At 42.9% G+C, this 19,393-nt stretch overlaps 1 protein-coding gene and 1 long non-coding RNA gene across 4 annotated transcripts in view; one reads left to right on the forward strand and one right to left on the reverse strand.

Annotated features, from left to right (window-relative positions):
• The window catches only part of LAMA4 (laminin subunit alpha 4), a 146,032-nt gene extending 126,708 nt beyond the window's left edge, over positions 1–19,324 (reverse strand). Inside the window, exons 1-2 of one of the 2 annotated variants that reach the window (XM_040474418.1) lie at positions 19,205–19,324; positions 18,567–18,912 (exon numbers count right to left, since the gene is read on the reverse strand). In XM_040474418.1, the coding sequence (XP_040330352.1) occupies positions 18,567–18,912; positions 19,205–19,320 (462 nt within the window). In that variant the 5' untranslated portion in view covers positions 19,321–19,324. Of the gene's footprint in view, positions 1–18,566; positions 19,169–19,204 lie in introns of those variants that run through there. The other variant, XM_040474417.1, reaches the window with a different exon arrangement.
• Positions 18,836–19,393, forward strand: part of LOC121029921 (uncharacterized) — a 47,928-nt gene continuing 47,370 nt past the window's right edge. The window contains exon 1 of one of the 2 annotated variants that reach the window (XR_005789975.1): positions 18,836–18,938. This is a non-coding gene — a long non-coding RNA (uncharacterized LOC121029921). The remainder of the gene's footprint in view (positions 18,939–19,393) is intronic. The other variant, XR_005789977.1, reaches the window with a different exon arrangement.

Raw genomic sequence — 19,393 nt, forward strand, 5'->3', positions numbered from 1 at the left:
GAAAGAAAGAAAGAAAGAAAGAAAGAAAGAAAGAAAGAAAGAAAGAAACTTTTCCAATAAATGGTAAATCTATGCAAACAAAATTTTAACTATATCATGAACTGTCCATAAGCTACTTTTTAGAACATGTTCTAAATACCAATACCATGTTCTTTTTAGAACACGAATGATATTCAAAATTGGTGCAGAATTGCCATCCTTTTCCTATCATTTGGGGTTATTTCCTATGATTTTTTTTGTCCCCAGCTTCCCTCCCCTAAAAATTTAATTGTGTCATTTTGGTAAAATGCTGCTTAATTTCAAACTTTACTTCGTTCCGGTTTACATTTATAAATGACACAAACAACCTGTACCTTTCTTTTTAGTAAAGATTCTGAGGATAGTTTCAGAATCACTTTACCATCTGATGGTATCTGTGGCTTTTAAAATTTGCCCCCAAATAACTACCGTAATCATGATAGTTACTGGGGTAGAGCATACTCACACCAGTGAAAAGATACAAACTAGCGCGGAAGGAAAGTGAGGACAAAGTAGCTGCCAGCGTGCAGAATGCTACAAATCTATTCTGTGCACAGCTACTTTACTGACAACAAAATAATACACATTTGTGAAAGGAAATGGATGGGGAAGGCTGAGGGTGTTTGATTTAAAGTAACTCTGTTATCTGTCATTTGAGGGGGGAAAGTTGTGCCGATTTTAAAACAATACTTGAGTTACAGATGTTTCCAGACCCCTTCCCTGATCCAAGGAAACAAAATACCATTCAGCAACAAACCCAGATTTGGAGATGGGGTTTGTTCCAATATAAACATTTCTTAGCTAGACCTTCTCTATGAAACTGCATCGTCAATTTTTCCATATACAGTGGGAAAGACAAAGCTTTTAGCTTAAAAGGCATTTTCACCCGCAGTGCAGAGCGCCTGGAATGCATAGTGTAGGGACGCCATGGCTCACCATTGATGTCAAGTCGAATGCTGATAGGGCCACCAGAATTACAGAGTTATGTCAGAATGTACATATGCCGCAAACAAAAAACCCAGCACTGCTTTGGCTTTCAGTACTTGGTATTTACTCGGTCATTTAGTCTTTCTTTTTGTTTTATGTACCACCGTTCACCTGAGACCTAGTTTAGAGTGTAGCACAAAGCAGGCATTTGACGAATAAGTGAGAGATGCATAAATTATTACCTTTTTTGAGCACTTCATATTGAAGGCACTTGGCAAAGCAATTTAGGGAATCAGAAGATGAATCACGGACACTGATGGCCTGTGTAACTTGCCATAAAGGTAGGGTAGAACGTACTAAGATCATAGTGTAACAGGAGAGGTACAGAGAAATGCTGAGAGACTGAAGAAGGAAAGCTTACTTTTTTTTAAAGTTTATTTATTTATTTTGAGACAGAGAGAAAGAAAGAGAGAGAGAGAGAATCCCAAGTAGCCCAACATGGGGCTTGATCCCAGAAACTGAGATCATGACTTGAGCTGAAACCAATAATCGGACTTTTAACCGACTGAGCCACCCAGGCGTCGCAGGAAAGAGGACTTTTACCTTGGGAGTGGGCGGGGGGGGGGGGTGGCGGGACATACTTCAGAGGAGGTGACCATTGTGTCAAGGGTTTTTTTTTGTTGTTTTGTTTTTGTTTTTTGTTTTTGTTTTTTTGTTTTTTTCTTTGTTTTTTTTTTTTTTAGGAAAGCTGGAGCTGAAATGCTGGAAAGCATAGGTCAATTTTTAGTCACTCCCCATAAGGTACAAAGGCTCAAACTTTTATTCCTTCTGGTTTTGTTTGTTTGTTTTGTTTTGTTTTCTCAAAGCAGGCATTCTTCATTCCTGGTAATCTACTTCAATATACTTCAATAATCCACTTCAATCTATAAATTGGACCTACTATTTTTCTACTTTCTGGGATCTTCTTTGGAAAGATTGGTTTAATATCACCATTAAACTCATGTGACATCTTCCGTAACCTTCTTGCTTACACTATACTCACACAGAGATACGACTCTCTCTGTTCAAACATTGTAGATAATATTAGAGGCATCCCCTAAACCCTGAGGTAAGTGTTAAGTATGCCTAGAAGCCTCAATAATTCTTTGTGGTCCTCAGAACTCCACGAGTGACTTTCATGTGGAGAGGAATGTAGGAATTTTGGAAGTGGCAATAACTTCCAAGTTATAATTGATGCATGGGGAGAATGTCATTCAATTATAAAAAGAGGATCTTTTTATTTTATCCTTTTTTCATTTTGCTGTCTAGTGAAATTTTCCCAAAGTGAGGGGAACAAAAGAATGGTGGTAGAAATGCTTGGTTTTCTGGCCCTCTGAGTAGCTATTAGATTGACTTAATTTACTTAGAACCCACCAAGAATTATAGCAAAAACCTGGTACCCTTGGTTTTCAATACTCTATTGTCAACAGCCCGGTCTCTGAGCAGCTGAAATAGAGCAGAAAACTGTCCTCATTTAAAACTTCAACTACTATTTCAGTTTTTTTTTCCTTTTTGAAGTTTGTAAATTTCTTAGTTCAGATGATTTGAACTAAGCTTGAAGGAAATCCATGCTGACTCATGACTTTGAGGAGAAAGCACATTTTCTAGTTGAATACGAGCTTATGTTAGCAGATTAAAAAAGGAGAGAGATTGTAATCAAAGGAAAATCAAGACAGTTTAGATAATCTGAGATGAAGATATGTCTTAAAACTAAAAAAGGGTCCCACACTTGTTAGCTTTCAAAATAATTAAAATGGAAGAGCAGACAGAGATGGTCTACAGGAAAGAAACAAAAAACAACTCCATGCTTATTTCCACTGAACATTTTGATATATTGCAGGTCCAGAAACACAGGTCACAGGAAAAATGTGGTGCATCTGCCAAAATAATCACAAATCCTCTCTGAGAGTAGGAAGAATCCAGTCCTTTAACAAAACCAAGAGATTTTAAGCACCGAAAAAAGAACATTATACTTCCCTCATAAAGATTATTACTCTGACCTTACGAAGATACTTGTATCACCTTAAATACAGTATTACTGTCACCATGCTGAGGATCCTCCTCACATCCAGGGGGGAGGACCAGGAGGGAGGACAAGGGAGGACGGTACCTGCCATTTAGAAAACAAACCACTGACTGGGCAGCAGTTAAGAGCTATTCTGCCTCCCACAGACCTTCCTACCTTGCGGACCACAAAGGTCAGCAACCCCCTGAGATTGTCGTTATCGGATTCAGGACACGTCTGAGCAGATGCTGCTCATGGCACAGTCCCTGGATTTCACCAACTATAGTTCTGCTGGGACGGGGCAGATTTTATTGGCGACACGGGTACTAATGAAAGTAAAGTAGCTGAAACTCGGAACTGTCACAAAGCAGAGTGGGAAGGTCACGGTGGGATGTGTCTGCCAGAGTAGACTGCTTTGGTGCTCTCCTACATTTCGTTTTCCTCATTAATTTCTCATGTTACAGTTGTTTTGCTGCATGGTAGGGGAATTTGTTAAAGTCATGTGGAAACCTGAATGATGCTCGTGTGCAGGGGGAGTGGCAGACGCGATGTGGCCTGGGAATTTTTCAAATTAGCTCTAAAATTGCTTTCAAACAAAAGCATTATTGTTCACTTTTGAAATCGATTTTTTTTTTCTGTCTTCTTTTTAAGATCCAGGATGTGTTGTTTACTTTTTAGGACCATCAGAAAACTGTAGCCGGAAATTCTGGAATCTTATTGCACTCGGAAGTCTTCTTTCTAAGTATTGGTGCTGAAAGCATAATTTAAGGGGTCAATAGCCATAGGGGGCCAAGGCAAAGATCTCTGAGATAAAAGAAAGGTTATGAATGATGTGGTTATAAGTTAAATTCAAAACTGGGATAAATATAATGACGCAAAGGCTAAGAGAATTTCCAGTATTTCTGTACCTAAATTACTCAGGACTAAGGCATAGGTGGTGGCATAAGACATAACACGAAAGTCCCATGGATGTGCTTTTGTCTGATGCAGCTTGTTTAATGTCTCGACACACAGGGCTTCAGCTGTTCTTCACCCCTCTTACTTGTTCCGGTGATGGTATTCATGCTGTGATGCGGGGCAAGGGGACTGCTCCAAAAGCCAGGAAACTTGGTTTCTGGCCCCAGCTCTAGAAACCTGCTGCGGGACCTTGAGGAAGTGACTAAACTTTTGGCTCATTTCCTTCTCTTTCAATGACATTAGTGGCAGAGTGATTCCTCTTCCCATCTAAACAGTCTATAATTCTGTAAAATTTCTTGCGGTCGCAATAAGGCCACATGCTACGAGACTGTGGGAAAATCATCTGACATCTCCATGTTCCCATCCATTAGATTAATAACCCATGGCCTGCCTGTTTTATAAGGTGGTTGCCAGGAATAAAGGTGGAAAGAGGCAGGAATACATCTAGAAGACCATGGAGGCTTTGTAAGTATTCACATTATTTTCCAACTGAGTTAGTAGCCATTGGAGATTCCAATATCTGGCAGCTGTGAATAACGCTTGTCCAATGTCAATAGCATTTTTTTTTTTGATGTTTATTTTTCTTAGTAATTTCTATGCCCAGTGTGAGGCTCAAACTCACGACTGTGAGATGAAGAGTCACGTGCTTCTTTGGGCCAGCCAGGTGCCCCTAATATCAATAGCTTATCTTTCAAGATGTAGAAAGTTTTCCTAATTCGTTGGAAGATTGGTTCTCCCTGGGTGTTCTGCATATACATCACAAAGCAAAATAAAGCAAAGTGAAAATTGCCTTGATGACACTGTGAAATGCTTAAGGTGTCACTGTTCTTATTCAAGTGAAAAAGTAAAGATAAGTTACAGTTTGTAATATTTATTTTCTCCCTTTTCATAGATGTAACATTTATGTGGAAGCATTTTCGCCTTTGGGGATAAAGGACCACAGACCAGTACAATGCTGCATTGAGGGAGGGAAGAATAAGATCAAGAACCATCTTTTTAGCTCAGAGTGCGGGTGAGAAGCTGTAGTTTAGAACAAGATGAGGCTTTGGATAAGTGTTGGAATAAGATGGTGTTTATGGCGACGGAATAATTGGATTAAAAAATAAAAACCAAGCAAACATCTGACCGTTCCTCTGAGGATCAAAGACACCAGTTATCTGGTCTGCTCGCTGCCACCCTATACTCTTTCCAAAACTCCTTTGTTAGGTGTCCTGAGTAGCCCCAGGTAATAACTGAGACAAAACTGGAATTTCCTTATTTCCTAGGAAAGGGCCAAAAATATCATCAAACAAGGAAGAGGAAGCATAAAAATATCTCTCAGGAGAGCACCAATTGTTTAGAGGTTTCTAGCTCATGTTTGGCACAGCTGCAGAGGTGCTCGGAACGTCAGAGGCTCTGTGCAAATCAGCAGGTGTGTGCACCGCTGGGAAACTGCCTAGGAGACACTGATTTGGACGACATTTGGGGTACCATTTTGGAGACCGGTCATGATTTAGAATATCAACGTGGGAGCTCCCAGCATAACGGTTTACTCAAATGTTACTCAAACATTTTAGAGTAGAGATCTCCTCCCCCCCCCGCCCCGGCCCCCCGCCCCGGCCCCCCAGTGAAAAAGCATGTGGAATTCATCTACAAAACAGATTAAAAAAAAAAAAAAACAACAAGAAGATGTTCTGGTTGAAGGAAGCAAAGCCCCAACTTCCTGCTGCTCAGCCTCCCTCACCCCAAATTATAGCCAAGGCATTTCTGTAAGGCTTCAGCTTGGAAGTCACTGATTTAGTAGGTCTTGTGTTAAAAAGTCTCCAAAGAGATTTTTCCCCATGATGTAATATGTTTCTACAAACATCAACATCAGCAGTGCCTTTGACAAATCTACCCCTCACCCTTGCTCTCCAAACATACAACAAGTTGTCTTAATAGAATCTCTGCAATGACCACAGCATCTTTTCCCTCCTTTCCAGACTACAGCCACCATTCGCTTCCAGGCCCTTCTTACTCTCTTCTGGATAATTACCAATGCATGACATAGGTGATTATTATTTTTTTTTTTTTTAGTGTTTATTTTTGAAAGAGAGAGAGAGAGAGAGAGGGGGGGGGGAGCGGAGGGGGGGGGGGGGGGACAGAGGATCTAAAGCAGGCTCTGTGTTCACAGCAAAGAGAGCTCAATGCAGGGCTCGAACTCATAAACTGTGACATCATGACCTGAGGTGAAATCAAGAGTTGGGCACTCAACTGACTGAGCCACCCAGGTGCCCCAGCATCGGTGATTCTGATTCCAGGCTCTCTGCTGCTTCCTGCCCAATGCGTCTAGTAGACTGTTTCCAGATTAATGTTGATCTGGAAGCACAACTCTCATTGAGTTTCTTCTCTTCTCTGAAATCTTCAGTGACTCCTGGTTGTCTAGTCTCACCAGCTGAGACTGTATCTCTTTCTAGAAGAAACCCTCTGTCTTTTGTCTTTCCTTATCCTGTCCCTTCACCTTGAATTTCCCTCAGTCTTAAAGATTTAACTCAGGGGTGCCTGGGTGGCTCAGTTGGTTAAGCATCTGACTTCGACTCAGGTCACGATCTCACAGTTCGTGAGTTTGAGCCCTGCGTTGGGCTCCGTGCTGACAATGAGGAGCCTGGTTGGGATTTCTCTCTCTCTCCCTCTCTCTCTCTGCCCCTTCCCCACTTGTGCATGCTCTCTCACTCTCTCTCTCTCAAAAAATAAATGAATAAATAAACATTAAAAAATAAAAATGAATTATTGCTTAACATACTTCACTGGGTAGGTGTTATGGTTCCTATGTGTCTCACAAATTCCTACGTTGAAGCTCTAATACCCAATGTGACTGACTGTATTTGGAGACAGGGCCTATAAGGAGGTAATAACGGTTAAGCAAGGTCATAAGGGTAAAGCTTGATAGAACCGGTGTCTTTATACAAGAGGAAGAGACACTAGAGAGTCCTTTCTCTCTCTGCACATGCATGGAATAAAGGACAGGTGAGGACCCAGAGAAATGATGACTATTTACAAGCCAGGAAGAGAGCATTCACCATAAACTAAGCCTGAAGTCTCCCTGATCTTGGACTTCTAGCCCTTTTCTAACCATTTTCCCTAAGGACCCGCTTTTACCACATTTTGGTTTCTCTCTTTATCCTTCTCTCAAGTTCTTTTTTTTTTTTTTCAACGTTTATTTATTTTTGGGACAGAGAGAGACAGAGCATGAACGGGGGAGGGGCAGAGAGAGAGGGAGACACAGAATCGGAAACAGGCTCCAGGCTCTGAGCCATCAGCCCAGAGCCCGACGCGGGGCTCGAACTCCCGGACCGCGAGATCGTGACCTGGCTGAAGTCGGACGCTTAACCGACTGCGCCACCCAGGCGCCCCCTCTCTCAAGTTCTTTTAAGTCATAGATCCACAAAGTAAACTCAGGAGCCTACTGAGATGATTAATGCTTAGCATAGCTGGAGACACGTGAAAATATACACTTTCAGAAATTACGTCAATTTTTATTCCTATTATGTCCAAAGAAGAACCTTTCATTGTTACTGAGATGATAAGGTCAGTTTATGCTCTAAATTAAAAAAAAAAAAAAAAAAAAAGCAAAAATATAAACATACCAGTAATTAGAATATTCTTTATAGACTTGTCAACTACTATGACCTTTCTGGCATTCCTGGAGGATACTGGGGATCCCTGTTAGTTGAGCTAACGTAAGGCACTGTGAGATTTAGAAACACAGATGTTAAAGGATCATTATAGGATAAAGATTACAAGCTTGGAGCCAGATTCTAAGCTGTGATCTTGGATAAGTTACTCAGCTTTTTTATGTGACTCAGTTTCCCCATCTATACAATGGTATTAATGGTAGTGCCTTCCTCACTATGTTATGAGGAATAAATGGATTAATAACGCAAAGTGCCTAAAACAATGCCTGGGACACAGCAAGTGCTAATCACATGCTTAGGAGTTAAAGCTAAAAGGATCTTTGAAATCAGTCAACTAGGTGTCTCAAAGGGGTTCGAGGATAGCTGACGTTCAAGGCTGTTCTAAAATAGCCCCTCTCAGGGCTGGGGCTGCATCGAGGAGATTTAGAGTCTGCCAGCAAGATGCAGATGCCCCCTCTGATGCACGAGAGGCACAGACCCTGACTCACGAGCACTTTCCTACAGATCCCAATCCGTCTAGAGAAATTCCAGCTTGAGAAGGAGCCACGGCAATTCTCATCTTGTGGACGTAGCTCTTCCCTATCTCTTCATGTTATCTTTCTAGCCTAGCACAAAGACCACACTTCTCACTCCCAGGAGACACATGATCCTGAATTAGAAAGCATCCCTTATTCACAAGAGAAACATTACGATTCCACTATTTCCTGAAAGGCGTGAGCAACACCCTATTTTCAAGCAGTGCCACAAGTAAATTCTTCCCCTGCCTCGCCTCCCTTACTCTCAAGGGCACAGAGTCTCCAGGGGTACCGTTTCTAGGCTGGGGGTGCTGTGTCCTGCCCAATCTAGGGCAGGTTATCAAATTAGGCTTCCTCTTTACCTTAACATGAAGTCTCAGTTAATGGCTAGACTGTGCATACTGTAATGCTGTGATTTCAGTTGAATTTTTTTAGGTTTATTTATTTATTTTTGAGAGAGAGAGAGAGAGAGAGAGAGAGAGAGAGAGAGAGAGAGAGAGCCCGCATGCATTTGAATGGGAGAGGGGCAGAGAGAGAGAAGGAGAGGATCGCAAGCAGGCTCAGCACTGTTAGTGTGGGAACCCAATGCGGGGCTTGAACTCACGAATCATGAGATCATGACCTGAGCCAAAACCAAGAGCTGGACGCTCAACCACCTGAGCCACCTAGGCACCCCTCAGTTGACGTTTGTGATGAATCGATAATCTGTCACTGGCTTTCCCTTCCTTTTGCACTGAGTGTAAATACATTCTCCTTTCTAGAGCTTGTTATGTGCCTTTCACTATTAAGAGATGCAAGGACATGAGCCTCCCCTCAGTAGTTCTCTGTGTCCCTCACTTCCTCTAACGTCATCCCTCCGGTGTCTCTGTGTGGAGCTTCACATTTACAGTCACTGTGAAGGGTCTGGATAGGGCAGGTGGCAGCACTCTGGAGCCCAGGTGTGGGAGAGTGACTTTCATGGACACACTTAGGTGTCTGCAACTGAAGCTGTGTGGGAAGCCTCCTTGGTAGTCACCTTGGAAAGGCTCATGTCTAAGGCTGGGCCAGTGCTCTGTCCTGCAACCACCCTCACCAAGAAGCAGGGAGAAGGGCCCATTAACGCCCCCACCTCCCACCCCACCCCACCAGATCAGTCCCTGTGTTTCCTTTGGGCTCTAGGCTCCTCGGTCTTGGGGTTCTAACCGGGGTGGCCGCTGTGATGCTGAGTGATTCTCTTCCTTAAGCCAGCTTCCCTTCAAGTAGCTTAAACTGTTACCTATTCGTTAGATAATCACAGAACTCCGTTGCTAGAAGTAACCTTGTTTTTGTTTGCTTATTTTGTTTTCTTCTTTTTAAACTGTAATCGAGGGCCCAGGAGGTGAAGGGACGTGCCCAGGTTCCTTTAACTGGTAAAGGTGATCGGGTTGTTAGTGGCATGGCCAAGAACCAGAAGAGTTGGTTCCAGAGTCACATTCCAGTGCTTGTCCCACTCTGAATTCCGTGAGCCTCTCTTACTGATTGTTCAACTCAAGAATAAATAGAAGCAATAAAGAGCAAAGCGAATAACCGTATGTTAGAAGCAAGCAACTTTTCCCTTAAAGATATATATCTTTAAGAGAAAAATTATATAGATAGATCGATAGATAGATAGCCCATAGAAATAGCTTGAAAGAGTATAAGGCTGGAAGTCAGAAGACACAGGTTTTGGCACTGCTGGTAATGAATGAGCTTTGTGTCTTTGAGTGAAGCACCTTAACCATCTCCCACCCCGAGGCTCAGTTTCCCTATCTACAAAATGAGAAGGTTGAATCTCTAAACTCTCTTTCTAGATCTAACATTCTGTGATCCCTTTGATTTTACGGTTCACACCGCAAGATATAATAGAGTCATACATCCAATAATAACCACCCACCGCCTCTGCATTCAAACACGTCTCCTTTACGCCGAATTCTGTGCTGCAATAGGGGCTTCAGGGCTGGTTCCTTATAGATGGAATTTCAGTGAGTATGACACACAACAATTCCAAGGGAACAATACAGAATGAGGCAATTTATTCATGCACCACAAACACTGGCTCATCGCCAGGCATTCAGGCACTGTTCGGTCTCCAAATAACACGCATTTAGCACCTCACCTGTGACCTGGGGATTGACAGAATCACAGACGACAGAATCACTCTCCTGCTCTCGGGACTCACAGGCGTATCAGCAGGTAGAGAGGTTACTTTTAGGTCACTCTTCGCTTGTTAAATTGTATCACTGTTCCTCAAGGGGGAAACACACGTTGCCTGGCCAATGAAACTTGAAAGGCATTGTAAAATAACTCTCCTGTGGAAGGACAGGCCAGCCCCAATTTTAAGCCCCAGATCCCGAATTTGTGCTCCGGTTCTTGCTGTAATACTAGATGGTTCTACAGCCCTAGCATCCCAACGTATGAGGCCCACTAAACATTTTCTTGCCTTCTGCTGGTGTCTATATTATACATTCCTTTGGGCTGACACTTGGCTTTACAGAGCTGTGTAGTGCAGTGTCCTATGTTGCAATTTACTCTGTCAACAGACAACATGATTGCACGGAACAGTCACCTCTGAGGCGAGTTTTAGTGAAGACATCTCTAATCTTCAGACTCCCTCATTTCCTTTGAAGTAATCGTGCCACTTCATCTAATGGAGGGCATGATTTCAAAATAAATATGAATGCACAAAGTCTGCACTGTGCTCAAGGGTCCCTTCAGCGGTAGTATGCACAGCATGGATTACTGGTCTAGTCTGCAAGAGACGTGCGCGCACGCAGCTGTTGGCGGTATGGGATTTCTCCAACTCATCAGTTCTCATGGAGTCATAAATGTAGATATTTCCCTCCGTTTAGGTAAACACTAGATGTCTCGCTTCTTCCAAAACACAACGTACAAACCAAGAAAGTGCTGGAAGTGAAAAGAAGGTCATATTGCATATTGCTCAAAGTATGTCAGACCACCCCTCTCTCGTCTTTTTTTTTTTTTAAACAGTACTTGTTTCTGTATTTTTTTTTCTTTATGCAGGGGATTTGAGCTTGAATATGGACATTTTCCCACTACCATTCAGCCTCGGAATGCTGTTTTCCCCAAGTTTCTCATGATAAAAAGACTCAGATTCAGACCCTAACTGCTGGCAGCTGAATTTCATTAAGACTTTGATGGGAAACTTAAGTTGGAATTACAAACATCTGTGGCTAAGCTTCCCTTCAGTAAACCATTTCCCAGAATTTAACTTTACCACACTAGGAGCAAAAGAGAAAACAGTTGGAAAAAGAATGCTGCTCTTTGGCAAATACTGGAGTAGATATTTAAATATTCTTCTATGTGGTCACCACATCTCAGGGAACCAGCAGGCTTCCTGGTTTTAGAAAATAAATAAGTAACTGTTTGGAAATACCAACGTGTGGAACTCAAAGACGTACTGGTAATCTGGTTTTAATGGTTTCTAATCAATCAAATGTCTAATCAATCATATGTCTGGCCATCATTATGTTTATATGGTTACTCTGAGTGAGGAAAAGCCCCAAAGGAGAGAAGTGTTTTTGACGTTACATATTTCAAAAAATTATGAAAAAGTCAGATTTGAGAATTTTATTTTATTATTATTTTTTTTCAACATTTATTTATTTTTGGGACAGAGAGAGACAGAGCATGAACGGGGGAGGGGCAGAGAGAGAGGGAGACACAGAATCAGAAACAAGCTCCAGGCCCTGAGCCATCAGCCCAGAGCCTGACGCGGGGCTTGAACTCCCGGACCGCGAGATGGTGACCTGGCTGAAGTCGGACGCTTAACCGACTGCGCCACCCAGGCGCCCCAAGATTTGAGAATTTAATTGTGAAAGAAAAAAAAAAAAGTTATGGTCCTTTTCATATCAAAGATGTTGGTACTTTTGTTTAAGTTTTCCGGAATTTAGAAAAATTCATTCATTTCTCTTCACTGATCAGATCACCCAACTGGGGAAAGGCTATGTTTAAAGAACCATTAGGGATACAGTGATTATAAAAATTAACGTCCAGTCTCCGTCTCCTCCAATGTTGCCTGATCAGTCCATTTGTACGGAAAAGTTGGAAATAACCAAATTTACAGAATAAATAAAAGTTTAGAAAAAAATTAAACCGGTAAAACAAGTCTTAACTTGCAGTAGATAAAAACAGTGGAAGAGAAAGGGAGAGAAGAGAGGTACGAAGAGAGGGAACTAAAGGCAGACTTTTTAGGCAGCTCCTAGACCTTATTTCACAATAATCTTGCAAGGCAAACACTTTTCCGTTCACTCTACAATCACACAAACTGAGCCTCTGAAGGATGAACTCATTTGCTCAAAGTCAAACAGCTGGAAAGTAGTGGGGCTGAATTCGCAGCCCATCTGTCTGGCTAGACGCCCAAGTTGTACCTTTGGTGAAAGGTGAATTTCAAATGTTGTTGAGCAGAGACTGAAATAAACAGCGCTTGGGCTCAACTGGGCCATCAGACGCACTTCCCACAGGGTATTAAAAAAAAAAATGAGTCAGCAAATTCACTTAAGAATCCGGACCCTGTTTTCTCCTGAAAAAACAAAAGACCTGGCAACACAGAGGTGCGTGTCCCTCTGGAAGAGGCAACCCTTCTCCTGTCACTTTGCATCTGTCACTCACAGGATGTATTCCTTTCACTGCCCAGTTTTTTTTTTTTCGTTAGTTTGTTTGTTTTTGTTTTTGTTTTTGCTTGGCCTCTCTAGGAATCCAAGTTTTAAAACTTTTTCTGTACCACACAATCAGCAATTCCACTTTTGGATATCTACCCCAAATTGCTGAAAGCAGACTCAAAACAGATATGTGTAAGCCAATGGACACAGTAACACTATTCACAGAAGCTAAGAGGTAGAAACAACTCAAACGTCCATCGATAGATAAAGGGGTAAGCAAAATGTGATATATACATACATTAGGATATTATTCAGCCTCAAAAAGGAATGAAATTTAAACACATACTAAAACATGGATGAACCTTGAAGACATTATGGTAAATGAAATAAGCCAGACACAAAAGAACAAATATTGTAGGTTCCACTGATATGAAGTATCTATCAGAGTAATATTCATGGAAACAGAAAGTGAACTGACAGTTACCAGGGCCCGGGGAAGGGGGTACTGGGGAGTTGTTGTTCAATGGGTATTGAGTTTCAGTTTGGGAAGACGAAAATATTTTGGAGATGGATGGTGGTAACAGTTGTGGAACAATGTGAATGTACCTAATGCCACTTAAAAATGATTCAAATGGAAAATTTTATGTTATGCATATTTTACTGCAATAAAAAAAACTTATGGTTAAATCAGAGAACTCTGGAACCATAGCAAATGGAATTCTTTATTTTCTAGCAATTTTATAATACATTCTATAAGATAGGCCATGTATTCCTATAGGTGGTGGTGTTCTGAATTCTTTACCTATTAACCTAAATATGGAGGTTCTAATGTAAACTGTAGCATCATGTAGAGGAAACATACTAGAATATGTTTAAAAAAGGAAAATGGGATGCAAAAAAGACCCTAGAGTTAAAAAAATCTATCAGGGGGACCCAGTGATATGCTGGGGAAAAAAGAATGGGATTTGGTAACCTTGGGCAACATACTTACCATCTCCAAACCTCAATTTGCTCATCTGGAAAATGGGTATAATGTTCACTATTGACTACTACAAAAGATAATACATGTAGTTCCACGGGACATAGTAGAAGTCAATACGTATTAATTTCTGTCTTTCCTATATGAGTAGTTTAAAAAGTAGTTATTAGACTTGCCAGGAAAGGGAAGTTATCTCGATTCTTTGATAATCCTAACATTGTATGCAACTTATGCTACTCATCCAGCAAGCATTGCACAAATAGTCTTTGAATGGCATTTTATAGATCTTTAAGAAATTTCTAAAACTTTGACTAAAACTTATGCCTACAGATAGTTCTATTTACCTAATAACTTTTTCCTAGGTACTCTTGCATAGTTGAATTACTTTCATAAATTCCATCCTAGCTGTGCCACTTACCGGGTAAGGTGCCTGGGCAAATGCTCTCAGTTTCCCTGTTTTCAAAGTAAGAGAATGACTATACAAGTTCCATTGAGTTGTTGAAGGTGAAAAAAAATAGCTCTTGGAGAGTGCTTAGATTAGTGTGTGACACACAGTAAATACTCAATGAGCATTAGCCATAAGCCATGCTATTATTATTACTACTGCCGCTATATTTAGTCCTTCTAAAATAATGTCTCCCAGGAACCTTCTTTGGTATTTGGTGAGTAGGTTGATTGTGTCCTACTGGTCTGGCTCTGGAGTAATACTTTTTCCACATTACCCCCATGGCCCTTAGCTTCCAGCCACTTTTACAGAACATTAATTCATTCAGCTTTATATGAATATTCATATTATATTCAGCTTTATATGTACATTTTTCTTTCTTAGATTGCTTACTCCTTGAGGGGAGGGATGTGACTCTGCCTTCTTCTGTCCTTCCTGGCACCTACTTCATTGCTCTGTATACAGTAAGGCTCCAAACATACTTGCTGGATGATATAAAGTGAATGAAATAGTGACTGCATGTGGGAGTTCACATTACCTTCACGCACTGTTGGACAGCAATATAGAATGATGGCCCAGGCCAGTGACTAGAGGTCTTCACGTGATTCAACAGGGCCTCTTTCAAAGTAAGGGCCCAAGATAAGGAGAAGGAAAGTAGACAGCGAAAGAGATCTAAGCTGCCTTTTAATAAACATACTGCGATCCTTTAGTGGCAGGGCACCAGTTATGTTGGAGCATAGGATCATGTATCCACAATAAGAGAGTCTAGAGGAAAAGTTGCTCAGAATTAGTCTAGTTCATAGTGCTTTTTTAAAAGCAAGTAAGTTTGTCCAGCGTGGGGTACATGTGCACATGTGGTTCACGGGCCACTGATTTTCTTGGAGGGAAGCTAACAACAACAACAACAACAACAACAACAACAACAACAACAACAGAGCCCAGTCAAGTTACCAGGAGATAAATTCCCGTTTTCTTTGCTGAGAGAAGTTTGCTCAACACTGTCATTTATTGCCCTTAATTTCTCAATTATCTACCAAGGGCAGTAAGAGCACCATTGCCCTCCATACCTCTCATTTTGCCTTTCCAGTGGAGACTTCACTCTTTAGAGTCTCTGTGCAGTGGCTTCTTCCCACAGTATCAACCTCTAACCTAGTGTTCTTGAACTTATTTAATTCCTGCTCCTTTTTGACAGACGACACTGTCATTCCTGCCAAGGACATTGTGACACCCTCTTCTTGGGGACCATTCCTATCCCCATCCCTACACCCCTTCCAGTGCTTTTGCAGATCCATATTGGTTAAGAAGGCTTCTGCCTGGTTTTACTTGCTAGAGTGTATATGATAGAATCAAGACTTTCTCTTCTTAAATGTAAAATATTAGAACATTGAATATGCTTTTTTGAAACCAGCCCATCACCCTTTTGCCCATCCTACTGAGAAACACTGCTTTCGCCATAAACTCAGCAGTGGTGAATGTGGGAAATTGCTTGTGAAAAAGCAGAAGGTGGGAAAATCCTACCAAATTAGCACTGAGTTACCCATGGGTGCTCCTCTTTTCAAACCCTGTGTCCTGGGGGAAGCTTGGGCTTGTTTGAGAAGGAAAGGAGGGACTTTCTTTCTTGGTCAGCCCGTGCTCCTCATCCTTTTATTCAGTGTGTATTTAATGTCACTGAACCCCTAACTCACACTGGGCACCAGTGTGCCAGAGTCTGGAGTCCTCTGTTGAGTGCCAAGGACCCAGGGGTGGAGAGGGCACAAGCCTTGCTGTCCTTGGAAGAGCTTGGGAGAGCCTTTGGAGGGCCATCAGCCAAACCCTCCCACTGCTGTATGCTTGCTTGCCTTAGTATATTTTCCTTCCGCCCCTTGAAGGAAAATTGAGGAATAACCATTCATATAAATCCAAGTGAAGTAAAATGAATGCATTTTTAGAATATCTCTCCATCTACATCTCAAACCTCCTACAAATAAGGTATCACATATGTCCACGGTCTCTTTCTCTCTCCGTCTATAGATGTAAATACAATCTCCTGAACCAGTCAGTAGAATGGTTGCGCCATGTTATTAAATTTCCAGAATGTATTTGCTTTATGGTCTCCTTACTGGCTATAAAGAGCATGGGAAATCTGAATGGTGGGGCATTGGGATTGCCACGGGACCAGAAATGAACTAGAGGTATTATGTGAAACTAGGCATTGGGAATGCAATTACTCCAATCCCACACTTTCTACACCATATACTTTGACACTTCTGGAATGACTAATAGCTTCTTTCTGTTTCCCTAAACCAAAAGCCTGAACTGGCATTCTGAACCTATTGGACTCTGACAGTATTACACATTTAACTCACTATAGGATATTCTTTCTGGTTGGAAAGATATAGACAAACAGATATACAGCAATATTAAGTAAAATAGCGCCATAAAAATAATGTTTTGAGAAATATTCCCAAACAAGGGTTTCTTTTAATTCAATCGTCTGCATATTTTATACTATTAATAACAAGACTTAGCATATGTACAGCATTAATACCATATCAGGTACTGTGTTAAGCATTCTGTCTGTATATTTTATCTAATTCCATCACAGTAACTCTAGGAAGTATGAAGTAGGCATCAATAACTTCTTTAAGCCTTAGTCTCTTTCTGTGTAATTGGGCATCTGGAATTTGCCTAAGGTAAGGAGGAGGTAAGTTGAAATTTGAACTTGGGACCATCAGACTGCAGAGCCTGCAATCCCAAAACACTCTGCTGTGCTGCCTTCCTATTATTTCACTGAGCACATGAGTATATAAGAAATTGCTCAGAGTCTCAGCAATAGATTTAAGGTTCCCTAAAAATCAAATAATTATTTTCTTACTTTTTGTGGGGTAAGAGTTACAAAAAGGTATGTGTGCCCATCTCTTTAAAATTAGTGGACAGAAATACAGAAGGTTTAGGTAAATTTGAGTTTCAGGTAAACAATAAATAATTTTTACTGTAAATACATTCCATGCAACATTTGAGACATAAACAAAAACATTTATTTGTTGCTATCTGAAACTCAAATTTAATTCGATGTCTTGTATTTTATCTGGCAACTCTGCCCCTAAGCATTTTGTTCTGAGACTTTCCACGCTCAAAGCAACAGGTGGAAATGCTTCCCAGGGGTTAATCCCAAGCCTGTGGAGACGCAATGCCTTCCCGTTGCACGGTGTCTCTCTTGGCCCGGCTTCTCCCCAGGTCTGGGGAGCACAAAGCTGAGCAGAAGCCAGCTGTGCCCCACTCTTTCCTATAGAGGTTATTTTTTGAACCACAATGGGAGGTTGGTATGCTCTGGCCCTACACACACACACACCCCTCCTTTTTTGGGGGGTGTGAGTGGGGCTCACTCCTGGAGACGGACCATCTCCATGCACCTTATTTTAGTAGTAATAATAACTATAGTTATACTAACAATTAGTAGAATTAGTTGCAATAATCCCAGACTTTGGTGCTGTTAGAAATGATGTCAATCTATATAAATGCTTTGGTTCTATAGTTGCTGTAACCATAGCTGTAGCACGTGTGTGTGTGCGTGTGTGCGCGCGCGGTGTTAGGTCAATTGCTCCTTCCTTTCCCATGAACTTAGGTGACTTCATTTTCCTCCTACTTAACATCTCCCACGCACTGGACATGCCCTTGTCGTCTTGGCTCAAGGGACTCTTAAATCACTTACTCTGGATTCATCCTCCTTTACCCAATTTCTACTTTCTGGTTATGCTTTCAACATAAAAGCTATTGCAAGGTACTCAAACAGCAGCTCTCTGCATAAACATCACCAGTAGCACATCCCAATCATTTTAACTTTGGGGATGGGGCTTGATTTCCATCACAACTTTTTGCTTCTGGAACATAATGGCTCCTATCTATTTAAGGCATCTGCTCGGCAGTTTACCAACAGATTCTTTAGTATCCCATCACCCTCAGCCGCTCAGTCCCTCTCCCCTGTTGGAGAGGACCTTCTGCTTGATTTGTGACAAAAAGATTGGCCCCGCAGTATTGTTCCCACTGTCCCAACATCTCAGAAGAGCAGGAAGCCGGGGACAGGGCACACACTTTAAGTAACTCTCCTGGGACACACAAGTGGCAGAAAGTCGCAGAAGCGCCACTGCAGCTCCAGGTGATAGTCCAAGCAGACCGGCTCCCAGTACACCGAGCACATGGCACTTTTGCTAGTTGGAACAGTGCCGGGTTCCAAAGCCTCAACTCACAACTCGCGACGCCCAAATCCCACTGACAAAGTAAAACTTCTCAACCGGGTGCAGGTGAAACTCTGAGGGATGGGGGAGGGGAGGAGGTGTGGGGGCGGGGGGAGAGAGACGGACGGGAGCGTGGCACCCACAGCCCGCGGGGCTCAGGTGCCCCGGGCCGGGGTGACAAGGGCAGGGACACCGTACCTCGGCAGCGGGCGGCAGCCTTCCGGGAGCCACGCGGGGCTCGCTCGCCTCGGGCGGGTCCAGTCTGCCGACCGCTGAGCTCCCTTCAATGTCAAAAGGAAAAGCGCTGTCGTCCCCGGCCGCGGCGGCCGCGCAGGCAGCGCCCCAGAGGAGCCAGAGCCTCAGGACGGGGCGCCAGGCTGAGCTCACGGCCATCTCTGCGCTGCCATCCAGCAGGGCGCTGCGTGGGGCTCGGCGGCTGTGCGTCCTCGTCGGTGCCCCCGTGGGGCGGCGGTGCCTCGCGTGCATTACCTTCTCGGCCCCCGCCTTGTCCGGATGTGGGAAGTCAAGGCGGCCCGACGCGCAACTTAGTGAAAAAGGCACAGCGAGAGGGTGAGCGGGAGCCCTCCTTCCCCCCTTGTCTCTCCTCTTTCCTTCTTCCCCCTCGGTTGGCTCTCGCACTTTCTCTCCCGCTTTCTCTCTCCCCAGAGGCTCTGGCTGAGGGGCGTCCAGATGGAGGCAGCTTAACGCTGAGCACCAAAAGGCGGACGGGGTTAGGGCGAGCCCCGCCGGCCACCTCCTGTCCCGGGCGGGTGGGGTCTGCGGGCTGCGCTGCCCTGCCTTCCTCCCCACATCCATTCTCACCACTCCCTTTTTACCTTCCACTTCCAGGCCCTCCCACTCCAAACGGCATTTCACACAGGGAGCTCGGGCCTTTCCCTGGCCTGCCCTCCCTGCGCGCTCTCAGTTTGGAGCCCCTCCAAGGGACCCCCATGAATATTCAGCCTTTGTGATCGCTTCCTCACATCTTTTATTTATTTAGCCAAGGTGCTCGGTGTCTTATCTGT

The sequence above is a fragment of the Herpailurus yagouaroundi genome, unplaced genomic scaffold, assembly GCF_014898765.1.
Source record: "Herpailurus yagouaroundi ecotype Mexico unplaced genomic scaffold, PumYag 139, whole genome shotgun sequence".
Taxonomy (NCBI): domain Eukaryota; kingdom Metazoa; phylum Chordata; class Mammalia; order Carnivora; family Felidae; genus Herpailurus; species Herpailurus yagouaroundi.